Source organism: Chroicocephalus ridibundus, chromosome 1 (genome assembly GCF_963924245.1).
Source record: "Chroicocephalus ridibundus chromosome 1, bChrRid1.1, whole genome shotgun sequence".
Classification (NCBI taxonomy): domain Eukaryota; kingdom Metazoa; phylum Chordata; class Aves; order Charadriiformes; family Laridae; genus Chroicocephalus; species Chroicocephalus ridibundus.
In genome coordinates, this window is record NC_086284.1 from 118,347,589 (window position 1) to 118,370,284 (window position 22,696).

General features: G+C 38.0%; 1 protein-coding gene across 6 annotated transcripts in view; it reads left to right on the top strand.

The window, feature by feature from the left end:
- POU2F1 (POU class 2 homeobox 1) overlaps window positions 1-22,696 on the top strand; it is a 109,834-nt gene that overhangs the window by 79,594 nt on the left and 7,544 nt on the right. For 4 of the 6 annotated variants that reach the window (XM_063348491.1, XM_063348502.1, XM_063348533.1 and 1 more), the window contains 4 exons: window positions 5,764-5,890; window positions 14,408-14,502; window positions 16,637-16,810; window positions 20,572-20,713. In XM_063348491.1, coding sequence (XP_063204561.1) covers window positions 5,764-5,890; window positions 14,408-14,502; window positions 16,637-16,810; window positions 20,572-20,713 — 538 coding nt within the window. The remainder of the gene's footprint in view (window positions 1-5,763; window positions 5,891-14,407; window positions 14,503-16,636; window positions 16,811-20,571; window positions 20,714-22,696) is intronic. The other 2 variants (XM_063348511.1, XM_063348544.1) reach the window with 1 other exon arrangement.

Sequence of the window (22,696 nt, forward strand, 5' to 3'; positions counted from 1 at the left end):
GAATACTGTTAGTCTTTCCTCGTGCATCCTTAGCTGATGAGGTTGAAGTTGATAGTTTTAGCAAAGAGGGTGTACCAGCCGCTCATCAGTTCCATTAGGCTTCTGAGTTTATTCCAGAATCTGACCAGATGCTGTATTTTCTGAATTTTCCTCCTTGTAGTTAGCTTGAGAAAGGAGAAAAAGAGGTATAGAAAGATGCCCATAGAAATCACACTTGTTGAGACCTGTATGGATGGGAAGGGATACCTATGTATCACAAAGGATGCTTGCTAGATCCAAACAGCAAAATGATAGAGCTGGAGAAAGGCAGTTTGACTTGACACATTTGTGTGCTATTTTGGCTTGGTGCTTAATGCTCGGAGTTCAGTGACAAAGAATGGGCACTCCTGTCTGTCTAGAGAAAAACTTGCCAGAATGAGTCTGGTGTCAGAATCTGTACAGTTTTATGGTCTGCTGGTAAAGACCCATTAATTCTTAATTCTGAAGAACTGCTTGCCAAGAAGTTCTGCTTACTAGGAGCAGCAAAGATCCTCCTGGGTATTTCAGCGTTGGCTTAATTCAGCATGGAGAATGCAGCACCACTGCCTCTATGCTTAGCATATGTAGTGTGGAAACTCCTGAGACTTCTTAACGTACAGCGTAGGCATCTCGAATACTACTAGTAGGTGATTTTGTTGCTGACACTGAGGTCCATCTTTCCATAGATTAAGGTTCTCAGTATGTAATATTTCAGTTTGATTAGTCTAGCTGTGCAAAGTGTGTTGGGTATGTAATCTCCAAAGTTGCTGCTTCTTACAGTGAGCAGGTTCTTTAAGACGGTCTGACTCTTTCTGTTCAGACTGTTTTCGCTTGCATTCAACTGGGATGAAGTGTCTAAAAAGTGAAGATGAGGGATGATTAAGTAAAAGAATAGAAGTGTCGCAGTTATCTGTGAAGTCTGTTGGTGAAATGTGCTATTCCTTTATTGTGCTAGCCTAGTCCACTAGCTGAGTAACAGCCTGGTTGTGCTATCAGTTTTTTATTAACTGAAGTGGCAAACTTCTGTGGTGTTGGTCTAAAAGTTCTGACCTCTCTGTCTGTCCTTACAGAAGCCAGACTGATGCCATCCCACATTTAAAAGGCCAGTACTGATGGTGCCCACAGACCCCTCACACTGGGCATCTTGGTGCGCGGTGACAAGTCATGTGACCAGATATTAATACTTATTTTAGCAAAGGATCCCACTTCACTGTCATTATTCAGAGATGACTCAAGGATGTAACATTCAAGGAAACTCATAACTCCCAAGACTATCTCTCAATTTTGTTAGGCCTTTGTCTGTAGCCAATAACACAGACAGGTTTCAAGAAAAGCATGGGAAGTGTCCTTGTCAAGGAAGTTGATGGTTACCTTCTAATATCTCTCCATGCATCTGTCACAGAGTTGCCATATGATATTATGCATGTCTTTTAACCTAAATGTAAGTGATCCACAGGTGTATGCCTCTTGTCTTCCAGGTGTGCAGCTCAAGATAGCGAGGTCTGTAAACATTTGTACCTTGAACTTTCTGGCTTTACTTTTGTCAAATATGCTACCAAATTAGTGGATACTTTTATAGGCATTGTGCGTGTGCGAGATGCTGCCTATCCCGCTCTTCCACCTCAGTAGAAAGCTATGAAAATCTGTGATGCATTTATGATTATTAATTTAGTACCGGATTTTTCTCTGGAATTTACAAAATCTTCAGAGAAGTGTTTGAGCAGAGTTGAAAAGATCAGGCATGTGCCGTCAAATAGGAGCTTCTGAAGCAACCATTGTCTGGTTTGTGTGCGTGAATGAGCTAAAGGCTCTATGGAAAATAGCATCTGATCATATAGTTGCCACCATAAAATGTGTATTTGTAGCACAAGGGGAACAAATGTTTCACTTGTTTTCTGGCATTCCTAATTACTTAAATGTTTGACATTACAATTAATTTCTTTTAGGACAGGCTATTTTGATATATAAATGCAGCTTGGTTGAATCTTGGTAGTGGCTTCGTGTGATGAAAGTGGAGGGCATCATTTGTGCAGGCGTTGGATATAATTTGAGATGCTTTATGGAAAATTTCTACCATCTAGGTTTGTAGGTGGATGACACTGTTTTTTTGATCCATCTTGATGATTTATAAACAGTGCTCAGCTTTGTTTGCATTGCTATTGTAAACATATAGCTGATTACACAAATAGCTAAATGTTTGTTTTAATTGATGATTTTTGAATAATTGATTAACTGGCAGGTCTCTGCAGCAGGGGGATTACCGTATTTATTTTAATTAACTAATTGCACAAGCATGACTTCTTTAATGTGCACTGGAGTTAATGTAAGGTATCTGCTGCAGGAGTCTGTTAAGATGTTAGTACTGCTGCTGGGTTGATGCTAAATTGTCACTAAACGGTTTTGGAGTTCTTTGTAAACTTTACTTGTTTTCAGGATCCATGATCAGTGTTTATATGATGTAGACCTCAAAATGACAGAGATGCTTAAGTTTGTGACTAGAGATAATGGCATCAAATTTGGAACTTTAGATGCCTTTTTTTAAAAACAAAAAAAGCTTCCTCATGTCAAGATGTAGCCAAGATAGGAGTTGGATTGTTGTGATCTTTTTAAATTGTTAGGCAGCTCCAGAAGACATGCATGTTTCTGCAAAAATCTTTCTATCTCTTTGTATGTGCTTGTGCTAGTATACAGATTTTGCCATTGAGGAAAAAAAGAAAATCAGTATAGGAAAACAGTGTTAGGGTTGTTCGCATGGTTGCTGTTGGGAGATTTATTGTAATGCTACAATTAACTAAATAATAAAACTTTCCCAAGGTAGAAATAACGTTGGATTTCAAATGAATTTGAGGGGCTGGTAGGGCTATTTAAGAGTGATTAGCCTTGGAGGTATCGTTTCCATTCTGTGTTACAGAATTATATTTCTGTATTTAAACAAGACTCAGCCAAGATACCATTTACCAAGGCAGATGCACAGAATAAGATTGCTTATACCAGTTATCCCTGAGGCCTTAATTTAAAAACAGTTTTCTCATATTAAAGTGTAAGAGCCTGATGATAAGAGCTGTCATGTCTTAGCTGGGTACCCTGTGTTATGAAGACTATAGTCTTAAACAAAAAGGTCTCCTCTTTTGATCTTGCAAATACACTGCCACTGTTTCTTTGTATTCTTTCTTGTATGCAACTCCTATCTCCTGTGATGCTTCTTCAAATCATCTGAGATCTACTTGGTCATTTGGGGAGGTTTTATTCATTTGCTTTTGATGGGGCAGGTCCTCAACCTATCTGTTTTTTTGTCCATACTTCTTCCTTCAGAGATTTCTTCTCAACTCTTCCTTTTGTGTTTCTACTCTTTCTCTTATCCCCCTCTATTTTCATCCTTCAGCCTCTCTTCATTTCTTTTTCTTCCACCCAGCATTCACAGCCTTAGTCAGCTTGCCCTACTCTTTCTATTTCTGTTTCTTCCTCTGCATCTAGTCCTCACATCCAATTCTGTATGAGCCCCTCTGTGCTGGAGGGTCTGCTTGATCTGCAAAGGTAACCAGTAAAGCACTGAAAATCAATGAATAAATGAGGGGAGGTCCATGTCACATTGGGCTCAAGAAGTGAGAGTTTTTAGTAGCAGTTCTGACCAATGTAACTTTAAGATACAAAGTCAGAAGAAACATGGAGTTCCTTGGAAAACTGGGGCAGTTATATCTCTCTTCTTTAGGAAGGAAATTGGCCTCAATTTCGTAGGAATGGTTGCAATACTTCTCAAATTTTCTGAAAGCAAACAATACTATTAACTTTTAAAAAACTCTGTTGCGCTGGGGGGCACTTTTTAAAATTTTACCATTCTCTTATGTAAGTTTCCATTTCATAAAGAGCATTGCTTGGTCAATCCATCTGGTGTCTGTCTACCATGTTATTACACTGCATGCTTTTGACTTAACATGGCCAAGTTGCCTAAGTGATTGATGGCCGCTGTCTTTGTAATGCAGGTTAAGTAGTCATTCTCTTATAATGCATGTCTATGGTCCCATAAATCAACAGAGACTCTATTTTTTTTTTCTCTCTACCCTTACTTTCCACCCACTAACACTCACCACCCCTATTCCCCAGAAGGAGATTGTTCCAACTTTTAAGTCTTAGTTTAACAGTTTTAAAACAACGTAAGTTCATATGCAGATAACTATATTCTGCAAATGGTTGTATTGTGTAAATAAAGTTAGCCTTGTCAGTCTGTCTTGACTTTCCATCGCCATCTCCATTGCTGGCAGTTAATGGCCTTTCATATCTGTTGCTGAGCAGCTGGTGTGAGTGCTCAGTAACCTGCATCAGTCAAAATGCGTGGGGGCTACTTTACTGTCCTTAAGAAGCAGGTCTTTGTTAGTCTGGCTCACTTTAACTCAAGTGTGTTAGGAAGTACATTAAAATGAGCAGCTCCATTCAAGCAGCCAGATTGAGCACTGTTTAGGAGTGAACTGGCATTGTTAACGCCTTCTGACACAGCTGGACCCAAAAGGCTGCAAACGAGTACCCCAGTATCTGAGGAACTTATCTGAAATAGAGTTTTGGAAGGTTTTTTTGGTTGGTTGGTTTGGTTTGTTTAATAGGAGGTTGTTAAGCGTGGGAAATATTTCAGGCTTTTGTCCATCTGCTTGGCAGGTATTTTGAAACAGCTTCTTCTCAAGGAAGATGGAAAGTTTCTACACGTGCGTAGATAGTTTTCATAGATTACCTCTGTTATGTTGACTGGCTTCACATTGTGCTTCAATTTTCAGATTTCAGTTACTCTTATTATTGTCCTGTTTGGAGAAGATGAAAAGAAAAAGGCTAGTTTTGGGTGAATATTTTTAAGCAGTTCTCTATGTTTTCAGTCTCCAGCTAAACAGCAACTTGAAGCGTTTTTCCTGATGATTCAGTTTCTCAGAAATTAGCATCTACATTGAGACCAATCATTTAATTATAGAAAATTAATAGTTATGAATGGTTTAAATACATAAAAATAGGGTTCTACAATAGTGCAGTGTTTTGGGTTATTCCTTTTAACCTTAATTATAGCCATGTTTATTAAGCTTATTGTAATTTGTTTCAGAACTAATCAAATACATTTATTTACTATTTGAGTTAGCTATTTACTGAAATTTGACCTGAACAACCAGAGTGGAAACTAGGAATCTGTAAATTTTTGCTTTTGTGTTGCTGATTAGAATGGTAATTGCAGATTGTTGTTGTTATAAACAAAAATAGCTCCTAGCTAATGCGCTTGATTTGTCAAAAATTAATTTTGTAGCAGAGTTGCATCCTCAAAAAATAAGTCTGAGAAATCCAGGTGCTGATAAGTCTAGGGTGTATTTGAAAACTGCATTTGAGGGGAGGGAGATAGATTTTTTTTTTTTTCTTTCTCCTAAAAAGCAGAACAGTGCTGGAAATATTTTGCTGGGTTATTTTGGTAAACAATTTTTGTTTGGTTTTATGAAGGACAGTTAAATTCAAGTTGCCAGCCTAAAGGATATTCAGTAGCAGGACTGGTACTGTTTAATATCCACTTTTATCTCTAAATGTCAAAAAGATAACTGGTTGATAGGAAATCTGGTTGCATTGGGAGTCATGGCTGACTTAAATGTCTAACACACAGCTCTTTCTTTTCCTTTATCTTTTTTCTTTTTTTTTCCCCCCTTTTTTCTTTTTTCGTTTTTTTTTCCCTTTTTTCTTTTTTTTTTCTTTCTTTATTTTTTTTTCCCCTTCCCCTGTTTCCTTAAGGATTTGCAGCACTTGCAGCAGCTTCAGCAGCAGAATCTCAACCTGCAACAGTTTGTGTTGGTGCATCCAACAACCAACTTGCAGCCAGCACAGTTCATCATCTCACAAACACCGCAGGGGCAGCAGGGTAAGTGCTCCTTGCCAGAAAAGAAAATCATACATAGCTTTTTAGAGGAGAAGGTGAAACTGAGGTGGTTCATACACCTTCACTAACTGTTGATATTCCCTAGGAGAAATAACAGTATTGCAATTAGGAGGCTCTTAACAGGTTGTCCCTTTCCGGTTGTTAGACCTCAGCCTTGTCAAAGTGTGTGTAGCTCGCTTCTCAAGAAGGATCAATCCAGAGATCATGTCATGGGAACATTTTTAAGAGCAAGTCCTCTTGGGAAATACTGCAGCATCTGAATTTCTGGGTCAGGCTCTCAGGAAGAAAGCCTACTGGGAAGAGAACTTGGTGAAAACAACTTACCAGAACTCAAAGGCAGAGTCCTAGGAGGAGGCCTGGAGGGTGTGTGGGCTGTCTGGATTAGGTCAGTGCTAAAAGGGCTACAAAATTCTGAGACTGGAAAAAGATTACAAAATTAAGAGTCCTTATGGGAGACTAGAAAAGTCCTTAAGCCTAAAGAGGGTACAGTGAATTTTGTCATAAACTGGAATAATACTTACACTTTGGGAGAAGAGCTAGAATGTTTGATTTTGTATAACAACTCTTGGAAATAATGTTTTGGCGATACACTGGGTATGGCTTATGTGCTAAGGGCAAACCAAGTGGTAGGTGGTAGTGTGCCAGACCAGTGAAGATGTTGTACAGGAACTTTGCTCTGAGAACTAATGCGTTCAAGTTGAAATACTTCACAGTACTCATTGTAGCCCATTTGTTGATGCCCACAGAAAACTGCATTTAACCATGGCCTCTTATGCTGATATACTCCAATGGTCTTTTTCCCTCTTTCTGTTCTACATGAACTCTGCTCAGTTGTTCAGGTCTGGTAATCCAAAGATTCTTGCTCAGAAGGCAAATCCTGTTATGCTTGAAGAGGCCTCCAGAGCCTGGCTGTCCTATAAAGCAGTTCTTTGCACCTTATTTTCCTCTGTTCCTTTCAATTTTTTCATGCATCATTCCTTCTTATATACTGTGACTTGGATGGAACTGCCTTTCCATTATGCTGAAGCTCTCTCACTGTTTGAATGCTCTCACATTTGAATAAAGGGTTAGTCAAAATTAACTTTCTTTTAATAGGACTTGATTTAGGAGAGCTTTTATACCAGCACTGGTAGAAAATGGCTAAAAGGCTATTCATGGAGACATTTAGTGATGTATTAGTTTCTTAAAAAGAAGCTGAATTTATAAGCTTAAATTCTTCTTAAATTCTTCTATAAGCTTATATTCTTCTAGAAGAAATCAAATGTTACCAAAATTTAGTTCAAGGATTCTTTTAAAATAGGTTGTGGGGTTTTTTTTAATAATAAATTCTTTTAAAGAAACAGCAAGCACAAAAGCATTGTTTTGAAAAACTCCCTAGCATTAATGTCTGCCTACATTTTTCAGCTGACTTCTGCTGGTTTTCTAAAATATCTCTGAAGATGCTTCACAAAAAAGGAAACTAACAAAAGCAAATTATATTCCTCTCTCAAAATGAATTGTTTGCATTATAGAAAGGAAGGAAGGCTTTTTGTTTGTTTGTTTAAAATCCTCTGAAGTAGAATAACTACCAGAAGAGGTTTTCATGGTACCTTTACTGGGAGCCATCTCTGAAAATGATTTCTTCACTGCAATTTAAGACCTGCATATTGCTGTCATCAGTGACGCAGTGTGTATAGAAACACCATGTTTTACTGTTAATGTACAACGTGGACAATTGAATAGCTCAAAAATGTAAGAAGATTTATATTCAGTGTTCTGACCATAGGCCATTAGTGTGTGACAACCTTCCAACTGAAATGCTTGAGTAGATTTAGTCGTCTTTATGAGCACTCAATGATAAAGCAACATGCATGTTATAATACCCCTTATCTCGCTTTTTGGTATGGCTTTTTGCAGTATTTCATGGTTATTGTTAGAAGATCTCAAATGGTATGTTATTATTTATGAGAAAGATTGAGAAAATGTGTATTTTCATTTTGTTATTTGCTGTTGCAGCTGACTTCCATGTTGTTCTTGTCCTATTGCTCCATTAGTCAACTTCATAAAATAATAAATATTCTGAAGAAACTAGCATAGAGCTTTCTTTGAAACCAACGGCGTTCAGATTTTTTTGGATGCCTCATTGGTATTGCACGCAGCTTTATGTGTGTGTATATATATATATATGTATGCATTCAATAACTAAAATGAAAATTCGTATTTATTTATAGATTATCTGTTCTGGAAGAAATCTGTTGCTTTACAGACTACACTACATATTTTGTACATGCCATGTAGTCATGTAAATGAGAAACACTGTTTTTAATATAAGAGAATAGTTTTGAGGGAAATAAGTGAAGAATAGCATCTCTAAGCAAGGTCGTAGAAGAAGAGGTGATGAGATGCAGAGTAGCGCAATCATATTTAGATTCTTGGAAGGGGTTGAAAGTCATGGCTTTGATCCAACTTCTGAAAAATTTTAGAAAATTCGTACCTAAAATATTAATCAACAATCATGATGTTTTTCTTCTATCTTTCTTCAACACACATTATAGATCACAGCGGCAGATGTGAAATTCTCCCTGTAAATCCACTGCCATGTGTCTAATGTAGTCATCTTCCTTTTCCACATGATTTCTGATTATTCAGTGGCTTGTGTGAAACAAATTGTAAAGTTCCTGTTTTTCATGGCTTGTAATAGGTGACATCAGAACTGAAGGAATTGTTTCAGGCCTCAGCAGATATACAGAAGATTGAATGGAAATATAAATTTATAGTGATTTCTTTTTTGGAGCAATTATTGTCCCCATATTATTGTTGGAGTCCCAGGCAGGAAAGTAGCACCTTCTACAGTCTTTATACCTCTTGTATCTGTTCTTGTATCTAATAGATCTGTCTCTAGAATAATCAATTCAATATCCTTTACTGCAATTATAGCTGCTTCTTAAAAATATTACCCTCATCAGATAACCATTTGCCTTTCTACTCAGAAGATATCGCCAATAAAAATCATATCAGTAAAAATCTGAATGGAGAGGGGAAATGGTGCTGCGTTTCTTCTAAATTAATCTTACAAACAGAGGTTGTTAAAATCTGAGAAAAGACTGTCAAGGTTTGTCAAGGTTGTCAAGGTTTAGAAACAGTACTTACAAAGAAAGTATCCAGAAAGGCAAGTGTGGAAGACGAGCTACTAATTAGCTTTAAATATTGAAACTGGGTCTACCTGTTCTCAAGTTATTGCTGTTTATTATTAAAGACGTTGTTTATGATTTCATTTTTTAATTGTAAAAACACCAAATCCAGTCCTGTTCTCTTCTTGTGCACTTGGCCTACAGACTTTGAGTCTTTACTTGTATCACTTCACAAAAAAAAAACAAACGAAAAAAACCCCACCCCAACCCAAAACACTGCATATTTTAAAAATGGGATATTGAATGTTAAACCTTGATATCTACCCTGCTAGCCTCTGGTACCATGAATCAGTGCAGCTCCTTCACCCAGTGTGAGGATGGAGGAAGATGCCTGAAGTTGCCTGTGTTTCTTCTCAGATACATCAAATTTGTAATGTACAAGTGTTCATCTCATCTGAGATGGTGCACCTGCACTGCCCTTTCAGGACTCCATTTTGTTAATAATATGCTATGTGAACTAGGTGAAAGTGCTTCAGTCCCTAAAATATGCAGATGAGGAGACCCAACTCTTCATCATCAAGAGACAATGACAGCATATTTGACAGCATATGACAGCATATTTGCTGAGACGTCAGTTGAATAAAGTGTCGCTGACTCAAACTCATTCCCCAAATAGGAGGGGAAAGATTGAAGTGGAATGAGGAAGAACTTGGAAGAAGTTATTTAAATGGTGACTTTCTTCCCCTGTTCTGCAAATACCCATTACTAAGATATGAATTAAATGCTTGATATTTACTGTCCTCTTTGAAATCAAGTCTTTGCTTCTAACCATCCGAACAGCATCAATGAGGAAAAATGCTGAATTTCATTGAAGTAGCGTCGCAGCACCTTTGCATGGATTGTTGAATCGGTACTCTTCAAAACCGCAGTTCACCAACTTCAGCGCATTAGCGTCATGGTCTTGAACTGATCTTAAAGGGTACCTGGATACTGCAAAAGGTGCAGCAGCTTAAAATCTTAGTGGAACAGATTTGTAGGAATGCATAGCTTAGTACTTTCTCTCCTGTGTTGGATCCCAATATAACTCCCAACTATGAGTCCCCATTGTGGAAGATCTGTATTTGATAAAATGAGGTACACCAAAGTGCCCAAAAGTTTCTTCTCATCAACAGTGATCAACAAAGTTGATCAAATAGCACTGTATGTAATACGTGGTATGACACCCTTCCTTATTCCCTTTCAGTTGTTTCCCGTTAATCAAATTATGACATTGTAATGGCTTTGTCTTGCAAGCTAACTTCCAGGATATGTCTGTCAGAAGATGAACAGGTTTGGCAGAGAGAAAGCAGTCAAGTTCTTCTTAGATGAAAAAATTCACACTTTTGGGAGATCATTTAGGGTTGAATTATGTGTTTTGCTTCTGAGCCAACTTTTAAAAATTACTCTGAAAAAATCTGCACTTGAATGTTTGTTTTATCTTTTGTTTCTTTTTAGACAGTAAGAACTGAACCACAGATCAGTCCTTGGTGACTGATGGCTGGTGGGAAAAGTTTTTTGTCTTGGGCCATTATTCATGCTACTCATAGACATTACAGGAAAAGTCCTGGATGATGGTAGATGCATTTACTTTATTAAAAAAAAATTAAATACCTCTAAAGCATCATACTTCTGCAAAAATCCTTATCTACCTCCATGCAGTCATACTTCTGGAGTGGCACATAGGTGATTTGTATGCCATATTTAAGGCAATAATACCACTGGGCTCTTGGAACTCAAAGCAGATGCTTAGAAATACTACCGCTGTAAAGTTAAGTATATAAAGTTAAGTTTTTATAGGTTGAAAAAAGCATATAGGTTGAAAGGGACCTCTAGAGGCCATGTAATATCACTCAAAGCAGGTCCAATTACAGCAGGGTGATCAGCATCTCTGGCGGTTGAGTTTGAACATCTCCAAGGATGGAGATTCTGCAACCTCTTTGAGTAACTGCCCCAATAGTTGACCACTCTCATGGTAAAAAAATAAATAAATAATTGTTTCCTTATATCTAGTTGGAGTTTTCCATGTTCCAGCTTAGGCCTGTTGCATCTCATTAATGTGCACCCTCAAGAAGACACTGTTTCTGCTTTGAAGACAGCAATAGTACCTCACCTTAGTCTTCTTATAGGGCTGAAAAAACCAGCTCATTTACCCATTCCTCATATGGGTGTTCTAGCCTATTAGCCACCCTGGTGGGCCTTGAGTGTATAAAATCCAGGATGTCATTGTGTCTTGTACTGGGAAACCCAAGACTGAACACAGTACTCTAGATGTGATCTCACAAGTGCCAAATGGAGGGGAAGAATCACAGCTTTTGACCTGCTGGCTGCACTCTTGTGAATACAGCCCAGGATGTGGCTGGCTATCTATTGTAAGGGTGCGCTGCTGGCTCATGTTCATCTTATTGTCCCCCAAGACCCCCCAGGTCTTTTCTGCAAAACTGCTTTCTAGCCAGCCAGTGCCCACCCTGTATTGCTGCACAGGGTTATTCCAGTCCCCACACAGGATGGTGCATTTTCCTGCATTGATCTTCATGAAGTTCGTTTTGTCCAGCCTGTCTAGGCCTTGACTTCTGGCCTATTGACCACTCTCCCTGTATCTGGTATTGTCCACAAACTTGCTGAGAATAGGTTTCGTCCCATCAACCTTATTGGTAGTAAAGATGTTAAACAGTATTGATGCCAGTACGAGTCCCTAAGAAAACAGCAGAGTTTGAAACACCAACATTTCAGCAGTTGCCTAAAAGGTGCAGCTTTGAACTTAAACTGTATTTAACAGGCTGTGCTATGTGTCCTGTAAGTTAAGTCATTGAAGTTATCTTGGACCTGAGTGGGGACCGGTAGTTTCTTCTCAGAAAAAGAGTGAAGGTGAAGCTTAGACTAGTACAAGTCATGTCTGAAAAGAGCAAAACTACAGTTGCACACCCATGGAAGCCAACAAGAGTCCAAAGTGTGTGCACAGCAATTGTCTGAAAAGACTAAGTCAGTGGAAGAGATGCATACTTTGCCAAAACAGTTCAGCTGCTTTCCCCATACCCTGATCATTACTTCAGTCAGCGTCAGGTTTAACTAACTTGTTCTTTCTCTAGTTTCTGCCTGAGAAGCCTTGTATCAGTATTTCTTAAATAGGATAAAATGATGTAAAAAGTGACTAGATTAAACATGTTCACAATACTTTCTACTGTCCTTCAGTGATAATTACTTCAGAACATGCAAGTGAGAATAAAATGAGGAAGAGTGTGGTCATCTTGTGCTCTTCAGCAAAAGTTTTATTGCCAGAAAAACATCCTCTGGGATTTCCTTGGGGACAAAAAAAATCACAAAAGGACAGTCCTAATTACTCTGATTACAGTCATAAGATGAGTCAGTAACTTGTGATTGATGGTGTTACCAGCGGACTGGAGGTCGAATGTGGTCACTGTCAGCTGCCTATTTTTTGTTTCATTGTTAGTCAGCCGCTCTATAGTGTCAGTGCGATGTTTTGTCCCTTTCTATTTCAGGTTGTCAGTTAAAATTCACTGTCGCTAAATGAAGGTCAAAACCTCTTCACTTAGAGGTGACTGTTTGCTAATTAATATTTAGAGTTGGGCAGCTGAAATCATCTTTCAAGTGAACAAATATTTGCATTGTTAAATGCACTGTGTAACTGTAGTGGGTAGCTGTCTTGGAAGTTCCTTAAGCTGATCCGTTCCCTTGCTGTGGCTTTTTAAAAACACAGCTGGAACATGTTGATTATGTGGTGCAAAGCAAATTTACATAGTTGTCTATGCTGTGCTATTATGTTGCATAAGCAGCTGGCTTTATTCTGTAGGTCTCGAGCATTTTGATAGCGGCACATTCTATTCAAAATACATATTCAACACTTTGTTAAAAAAGAAAAAGTAAGAATAATATTACAGTCAGAAGACAAATTCTCCTGTAGTTGGTACCCCTCATTGAGGATACATTTTTTCCTTCCTACCCATGGTAGTCCCTCTTTTCATGTCTCCTATGGCCTTAACCTTGCATAAACCATTCAGTTTCTCACTCAGTATTTATCAAGTCCTAAATTCCTGTGTCCTGTACCTGTATTCTGTTAAGAGGTAGCTGCTCATGAGTGGTGCGCTATGATTGATCAGCCAGCTGATGAGCCAGAACAGACCACATCGAACTCAAATTACAGAATTTAAGTGGTACTTACGGGTGTTCTGTCCTCTGAGTGGCCGTAGAGTCCATCTGTTGTTGTCGTGCCATTGTCTCCCCCCTGGTTCTAGGAACTTGGTGTATTGAAGATGCCTATTAAGTATAGGTTCAATTAGTCAGGTTTTTAAATTATTATAGGGGAAATTGGTAGTGGTAGCCAGGAGTTACCTAAAGAATAACACCAATATTTTTCACAATAAAATTGAGGGGCTTGACTAACTGTAGCTATGTTTTTGTTAAGATTCCTACCCCTTAAAAATACATACATTTTAATATGAGAAGTGCAAAAAAATATTAATAATCAGATAGCTTCTCTTTAAAATCTGTAGATGCAAGCGTATGTCTTATTTTCCTGAGACATATAATAAACCATACAAATAGTGGACTGTAAGAGAATTTAAGTTTAGAATGACAGCGTATTGTGTATATTGGTTGCATCAGTCCCAACTGTTCTTTAGTGTTGTCACCCTTTAATAATAGCAAGGATTTTCATATGTACAGTGTAATGTTTATTCTATTTGTGCAGTTTAAGCAGTGTTCAGTATCTTACCTAAGCTTTAAGTTCTGATTACTTTTCCAAAATGTTCCTCCTTTATTTCAGCCAGGAAGAGGTTATCTGAGCTTGCTTTGTCTTCTGGTGTGGTCTGCCTAAGTTTGCCAGAGAAAGTTGCTTCCTTGTTATGCAGCTGTCATGGGGTGGTACAGAGAGGAAGAAGGGTGATCAAGGAGCCAAATTTGTGGTTTTGATTAGTATTCAGTTGTTGTATTTGATCTGATTAGTCTTCAGTTGTTTATTTTTATATGACTCCCTAATTCTTGGTCAGCTGTTGGTTACAGGAAGAGGTTTACCCAAAATCTGCAGGCTAAAAAGGGCAATAAATGATTTCTGCATACATAACCGGGATAACTAGATCTTTACAAACTCTGCAGAGGAGACTAGTACAGACTCCTGTCTTTTACCCATATACCTATAGGTATGTCACCAGATATACTTCAGGAAAATGATAGGGGGATTTTGGACTGAAAAGTCCAAAGTCTGAAGATATCTATGCAGGGATGAAATGAAGGCCTGCATCTCAGATTTTTTGTAACTTTCATTATTTGTCAAGAGCCTTGTTCACCTCACTTCATGTTTTAGTCTTTTTAAATGACAAACCTTTTCTCTCTCCAGGTCTCCTGCAAGCGCAGAATCTCTTAACGCAACTACCTCAGCAAAGCCAAGCCAACCTCCTGCAGTCTCAGCCAAGCATCACCCTTGCCTCGCAGGTCAGGCTTCTTTCAACAATTCATGAGTTGTTTTGAGGGGATTTAAACAATTGCAAGTGAATGGACCCTTTGTATTAGTTACCGGAGTAGATATTGTAGCTATAATAGTTTGTCTTTCTAGATAGATGCAGTGTAAAGATGAAGTATCAGTAACTTAAGTTTTGCAGTTTTTACCCTAATGTGTGTCTTTTCATGCATTTAACTTTCTAAATTTTTATTTTTAGCTGAAAATTTTCATGACTGATATCTTGAGTTAATGATGATAGAGCATAATTTGATTTCTTGTAAGGCTTTCTTGGACAATGTCCAAATTTTTGAAATTCAGAGGAGCAAGGTGTGAGCTACCTAAAAAGCTCAGAAAGAGGATTACTTACAAGTGTCTTTTTTTTCTAAAGATTGCAGTGGTAATCTATCTTTGTTGTAGCCTAGTTGTTTTGCTATTATTGCTAAGTCATTGCCAGTCTTCTTAGTTACCTTCTGTGAAAGTGAAGAGGTTGTTAGAAATGCATTAAAATATTCTGTTAGATATATGTTAAAATATTAAAGCTCTATGATTAAGCTTTCAGACAGTAAGAAATGCAATTTTAAGGTTGTGCGTGCCTGCAAATTTAATTCTGCTTCACTCTGGGTTTTACTGTGCAGTTTAGTTACATGGCTGCCTGCTGTTTCTCAAATACCATGTAATATATGGTATCTTCCTGCCAACTTGGTTACATACAAGAATTTTTTAGTCTGTAATAGGATCCCTGAGTCTATCAGAGTCTTAGAAAACTACATTTTGTATTATACCACCTATAGTATTTTTCATGCACCATGTGGAAAATGGAATTTGTCTCACCTCTGTAGTTCATACCTCAGTTAGCAGCAGGACTCCCTGCTAAAGATTATACTTGGATTAAAAAAAGTACCAAAACTGCAAAGAGAAGATAAATTATATAAAGGGGGTGAAGTCGGTAAAGACATACTGCAGTAATTACCCACTATGTTTAATGTAAATTAAAAAATATTAAAAACCTTTATAGTATGACACGCCTATCTGCAATCCTAGAAAGATCATATATGATCACATTATTTCTCAAATAATGGAATTATAGATCCTGACCTCCCTCTACCATCTGCTGTGCACTGCAAAATCCTGCACTAACCCAGGAGAAAAACAACATAAGGAGCTACGTAAAGACTCAGCTATATGTAGGCCATTTCTTTTAGAACAGCCGTTTCTGGACCTTTGCATAGATTTTGCATAGTACTGTAGTTTTGCATAGACTTGAAGCCGTTCGTATTTGCCCTGAAGGAGTCTGTAGTTTCAGAACTGGGCATAGGACATAAAAGCATGAAGTCACCTTTACTTAACTGCCTCAGCTGAGCTTAATAGAATTTAACATGATTTGTCTCTGCATCTCAGTTAATCTATGGCATGTAAGAAAGTAGAGTTAGGCACTCAAAACATGTTTCCAGTGTTCCTGTTGCACATAAAGCTTGAACTGTGCAGTACCAGATCTTAGTATATTTTGTTCACCTGGGAATATTTTCCATGATGCTCAGGTTTTTCAGCAAAATGGTCTAGTATGCCAGTAGATGTAGATCTATTTTTTTCTTACTGGAAGAGTTGAGTCAGTCACAAGAGATGGTATTAGAGGAAACGTGCCATGTTTGCTGCACCTGTATGTGCTCACTGTTCCAAGATTAAATAGGAGACTTGAATCTTCTGGGCTGATGACAATCTGCCACCTCACACAAGCAGTAAATTCAATTTTAAAATGATTAAAAGGGGATGAATGCCAAGCTGTCTATAAATGATAGAACTATATCAAGTAAGAGTGTTCAGCCTTTCTTTGAGCAGCTTCTGTAGCAAGCGAAAGTTGTTGGTTATCTGCTGCATTGAACATCTCTTACTTTTGTTTAATTGGTTCTGACAGAACCTTTAAAAGGCTGTCATACTAATACAGTTTTCCGAATTGTGATTGCTCATTCTTGAGAGGAATGTAAATAAATCGGAGGAACTTTCAGATTGCTGGAGATGTCAAATTCATTGATCTTTCTCACAGAAACCCCACATACCTTTTTTTGAATTTAATTTTTGCTGATTATTCTTTTAAGTCTGATTTTCATCTTTTCCTTGCTATCTTAATAGCCAGCAACCCCAACACGCACAATAGCAGCGACCCCCATTCAGCCACTTCCACAGAGCCAGTCAACACCAAAGCGAATCGACACTCCCAGCTTGGAGGAGCCCAGTGACCTTGAGGAGCTTGAGCAGTTTGCCAAGACTTTCAAACAAAGACGGATCAAACTTGGATTCACTCAGGTGAGACTGCGTACCTTAGTGCCTGCCAGTGTGGAATCTGAGGTCTCATCTTTCAAGTCTGGAGGGAGACTACAATTCCACCTTTTCCTAGGAGAACCTTCTTAAATAGGGTTATGCTCTGGCCTTTATGTAGGGGATTTCTAAGAAATAACAGAAAAAGCCGTACATCCATCTTACTTCCCTGTTGGTTTTAAAGCGTAGCCATTTTCCCAGCAGGTATGTGCATTTACCGGCTCCAGATGTCATTGCGTGTGCACTATTCATGCTGTAGGATGTCAAATGAATGGGACAAAGCACTTTAAAGCTGCCTTCAGAAGTACAAAGTTCCAAAAATCACACAGCACAATTAACTGCTTGGTGTTTTTAAAAAGTATATCGCAACTGCGGAATTGCTTTGGATGTCAAAGGGTTTTTATATCTCAAGTATATTTTCCTATTAAACATCAATGATTTCTGTATTTAATGCTTTTGCTAAGGTTCCTAAACAAAACCTGAAAGGACTGTCACCTTTGAAGTTCTCTCCTTACAGAGGTGAACTGGAGTTGTGGTTTGTTTTGGTTTGCTTAAAAGCTCAGAAACACCCATAGCGCAGAAGAAAAGTAATCTTGAACATAGTGAAAATGGTTGAATGAGGAGTACATTTAAAAGTACAAAGTGCATTTATATGTTCTGTTGTTCTGTTGAAGGGAAAGGCTGCTTGGATCCAAGAGTCCTTTCTTATTAATATCAAAATGTTTTTTTTTTTCCCCTAAAAATTAAAATGTGTGTCCAGGTAAACAATTAATTTTGTCAGGAGTTTGTGGTAAGCATAGGTGTGTGTTTTCTAGAAGAAATAGCATGCAAAAATCAAAGTAGGTATTTAAAAGTCTGAGCTCAGAGCAGTCAATCCAACATATGTGATTTGTACCCCCCCCCCCCGCCCCTGACTAAGTAAATCTATCTAGCTGAAAGTATGTGCTGAAGTCAGATTTATTTTTCTGGCAAAGTCCTAAATGTTTGAAAAATCAGGGTTCATAATGAAAGTTCCTGGCAGCATCTTAATTATAACTCAAGAACAGAATGTTCTTAGTAAAATGAAGTGCATTTTGCTGGCATGCGTGCCTCCTTCCCTCCCTTCTTTCCACTAGAGGGAGGCACAGAAATACAAGCGATGGACACACACAAAAGCTAGAATAGAGCAGAACAAAATAGAGTAAAATACAATAGCTTCCCTATAGCCTGACTGAGGAGGTTCATGTAGATCTTTAGTTATTATGTTTAATCTGCCCTGCTGTGAGATGATTATAAAGGCTCAACTAGACTTTTTAAGTTATGGGTTAACCCTTCTTTATTGACCCTGTTGGGAATTTTCGTGGTAAGGAAAAATGAACACAACTGCTCAGGCTTAGATTTCAGTATTTGCTTCTGACCTTAAAAAAACGGAATCTTGAGAAAGTGATAAAATTGAATTTGATCATTCCCATCCTACTTTAAGTTTGTATGTGTATAATTACACAGTTCTAATAACTTCTACCTAATTGCATAAATGGATGATAATTAGAAACCCCTATTACTTTGGTTTCCTATAGTTGGATAAATAGCCTTTCAGAGGAGAAAAGAAATTTATTTCCAGTGGTACTGTAAGCTTTTTCAGACTCATGCCACCTCCGCCTTTCAAAAATAATTGTAAGATTTAGTTTGCATTGCAAACTAATCTCTTACTACGTTCTGTCTTGTGAACAATATAACAGGTTTTGAATTTCAGCAGTTGTGTCTCTTCTGCCACCCTGAAAAGTGGGTGATGGATTAAAATCCTTTGTTTAATTGTTTTCCTTAAAAATATCTCTGTGTTTGACATACAGAGACACAATGAGCATACTGCATCTTAGCATTATTGCAGGTATGTGGCCAATTGGTTGGAACAGATGTAAGCTATGTGAGCGAACATTTCAGACAATGTTATTTTTATTCTATAAAAGGTATTACCTCTGCTAGTCTGTCAGTGTTTCTGAACAGACCAGTAAACACAATGATGTACCTTATAATCAGTTTCAGTTCAGTACCAGAGCTACAGGGTAGATCAGATGTGTATACAGTGCCTTTATCTCTGTTCTATCCATCCTTTTGGTGGCCCGTTCCAGTATATGAAATTCTCATCCCAGTATGTAAGTTCCTCTGCCTACAGCTGAAATGCTGCCACCTTTTGGCATTGAAAACTATTGACAAAGAAATGGTTAACTATTCATTTTAAATCAGATGGCAAATGTTAGTAAGAACAGCATAAATACCAGAATTAAATTTAGCTGGGGTACTGGAGCAAATTTCATAACTCTTTCCTGCCAAGACATAAATCAACTTATCTCCAAAATGGTTTACATAGCCAGGTTTTCTTCTTCATAAACCCAGTAGAGCATCCGTGTTACTTCTTTTGGAATGATTTATGAGTTTTAAAATGCACAGAATCCTGGCATATGGGTAGAGGTATAAATGTGAGTTCCCCCGTGTTTCCTCTGATTGAAGGGCGTACAAACCAATTGTTCTGGTCCCCTTCTAGGAAGGAAATTGTTTTCTTTACGCAACCTGCACAATTTACTACGCTTACCAAAGGTTGTTTTCTTCCTTGCTTAGATGTGGCCACTCTGCATGCTATTAATATACTTGTATCAAGCTGTGGTTGTGGATCTGACCTAAAAGGAAAGCAAGCAAGCTTTATGCGCAATACAACTAACCCACTTGCAATTAAACTCCACTAACTATGCTCAAGCTTTTCAGTTTCTTCTTCTAGACTTCTCATACTTTTTTGTGTTAAAAAATAAAAATCTAAATTAAACTACTTTAGACCAAATAGTATACTTAAAAAATAATTAAACTTTTTCAAAGGGGCGGATCTTCCAGCTTTAAAGCAAAACAAGAAAGCATTATGGTTTTTTTAATGGCCATAATCAAGGGTGGATTGGTGTGTTGTTTTTTTTAACAAGACTTTTCAAGTATAAACAACATAGATGTATATATGTGCGTGTGTATATATATATATATATTAGAATAAGCAGAATGTCTGAGAGCTAGCTAAAACTGTTTTGAAAGGCAATAGCAGATGTAAAGAAATGATCATCTGTCTGTAAATCTCCTGGATGGCTTTTTGGCAGATGGGTAATGACAGCGAAGACTGCAGTTAATCACTATTTGAAATGGTTCAACTTCTTGTCTGCTTTGAAATGTGTATTTGTGGGGAGAAGCTTGGTTTGAACCTCAAAAGATACTGAAAATTCAGACAAGAATATTTTTGCATCTATTTAAATGTGATGTGTGTTTGCAGACATCTTTTCAAGAGTGTTTTCAAGGGACTTCAAGAGAGTTTTTTCAAGAGTGTTGAGAATATGAATTTACTCCATTTCTGCTTGTTTGAACTTTTCTTCTTTGGCATGAAATATGCAGATACTTAAATCTGCTCATAAAGAGAGCTTGACCTTTACTTATTTTAAAGAACTAAGAAAAAAATTACAAGTCAATATTCAGTGGAATGTTCTGCTCAGTGATAATGCTAAGACGACAAAGCATTCAGGGATTTCCTGTAAAGAGTTACATGGTTAAGCTGACTGAGGTTTGACATTTCTTTATGATTATTTGCTTTAGCACGAATCTTGGTAGCGCTGAGCAAGTTTCTGTGAAAATGAAATCCCATGCAGCAGTGGAGTCACTAAGAGAACACAAGAACGTGACAGGATTCCTTGCTTTGGAAGTGCCTATGTTAGTGAATCCCTTTTTTCTCTTTCTTTGTCCAGGGTGATGTTGGGCTCGCTATGGGCAAACTCTATGGAAATGACTTCAGCCAAACTACCATCTCTCGCTTTGAAGCCTTGAACCTCAGCTTTAAGAACATGTGCAAGTTAAAGCCACTTCTGGAAAAGTGGCTCAATGATGCAGGTGAATGAGTCTGTGTATTTCTTCACCAGCCTACCAAAATCAGTAGGATTCTGAAAAACTGCTTCGTTTGTGCCCTTACGGTTTTATGAAGCCACCAATCTTTGTAACTGTCCGTGGGAAAAATAAGGGTGTAGGAATAAGCGTCCATACTTCCCTCTTCGTGTGCCTATATACATCTGAAATTGTTTTGATATGAACTTTCAGAATTGTGTTCTGCAGACAGATGAATAATTGCATGGGGCGAGGTATAATATGTGTCATGGTTTTCCTTCTTCATGTATGTTAATGCATATAACTTCTAATCCTCTTCTAGCTTTCTTTTTCAGATGTGTAGTAGAGGGAGGGTTGCATGGTTTGTTGTTTCAGTAGGCAGAGCTCATTGCATTCATCTTCTCCCACACCCCTATGTGTGTTCTTTTCATCTCTCTCCAAGGGTCTGTATAAACACTCTCTTTCTCCCCATAGGAAGAGTTTTTTGTGGGTTAGGCTTTGCTTTTTCCTTCCAGAATTCGTTTTTCCTGGATAGAAGTTATTCATGATGCCAATGTTGGTAGTGTTCTTTTTTGTTTTTCTTTTTAATTTTTTTTTATTTTTTTTCCCCCACCAGCAAAAGGAGCTTGGATGGTGGTGCTAGGTGTTAGGATAGAAAGTGTTTAAGAGTGCTGTCAGCCAGTTTTTTCTTCCAAGTATACAATTATACATAGTATAAAACTGATGGATCTGCTAAACAGATGGCAGGGATGGTGTGTGCCTTCCTATTTTTACCAAAATGAAGAGAGCTTTATGCTGGTGCCTGCAGTATTCTCTGAAATTTTGAAAGAAATTGGATGCTGTGTTGAAAATTTGTCCTGCATTGAAACAAGGAAGTGTCATTCTGTTGTGCTGACAGGGGTTATCTTTAGGTAATTTAGATCTGTGATAGAAAACATAAGGATCTTCACAGTGCTCTAGTCCTCAGGCCAGCGGTCCCCAAACCTTCCAGCAACACTGAATTGGTCCAGTGCTGCAAGGAACGTCATAATTTGCTTTTCCTGCTAGCCTGAAGAAATACTTGGATCTGTAAAGTTAAGTTAAGGACTGTAAACAGTGTCAGGATCCTTCACAGCCTGGAACTTGGGAGCAATTATCTTCGGCTCTGATTCACTTTCATGAAAATCTTTGGAAGAAAGATTCAGATGACTTTAAAGGCTAATTTTAGGTAAAAGCAGGCAGGAGAAGCATACCAATGATCCCTTCCATTATGTTACATTGGAGTGTTAGAGAATTTATTGTTGCAGAACTCAGCTTGTTCTGTGGGGTTTTCAGGATGGAGAGGGGTTTCATCACATTTATGGGTGCCATTACCGAAAAAAAAATAAAATATCTAGAAAATCATGAACTGAATGTACTTGCCCATGTGAGTCTACCAGAATGATTTTAGGCATTGTGAACTTTGACACTAGCTTATTACCCACAAACTTCTGTGCAGTGAGGGACCTCCAGCCATAATTAATTGTTTTGTTGAAATTCCCTGCCAGTTGGTTATTTTGCACTTTCTGCTACAAAGTGGGGTCAAGTGTGTTCTCTCTTTGCTCAGGATTAGGGGTTGATAGCTAGTGACCTAGCGAAGCTGAGGAAGGGGAGCTGCTAACTGTGTAGGCTGTTAGGTAGAACTGCATAGCACTGAGTATCTGCCGAGATCTCCAGAGAAGAGGTTGAATGCTGTGAGACTGACCATGAACTTCCTCTTCCTCTAGTGTATTGCAGAGTGGGTAAAAGAAATTTCAGGCTGCTCATATTTTTTCATAATTGCCTGTGATTTACAGCAGTGGTTCATGGATTGCAGTTACTGCTTTTTTTTCTTTAAATTGTGACTTGCAGTGAATGAGTGTGGGGTGGAATGATGTAAGGGGAGACCAACTTTGTATAGGTATTATAAAAGAGATACTGTGGTAGCATACAGGAGCAGAGCGCGCCCTCTGGATTTACTTGTAGCTTTTAAGT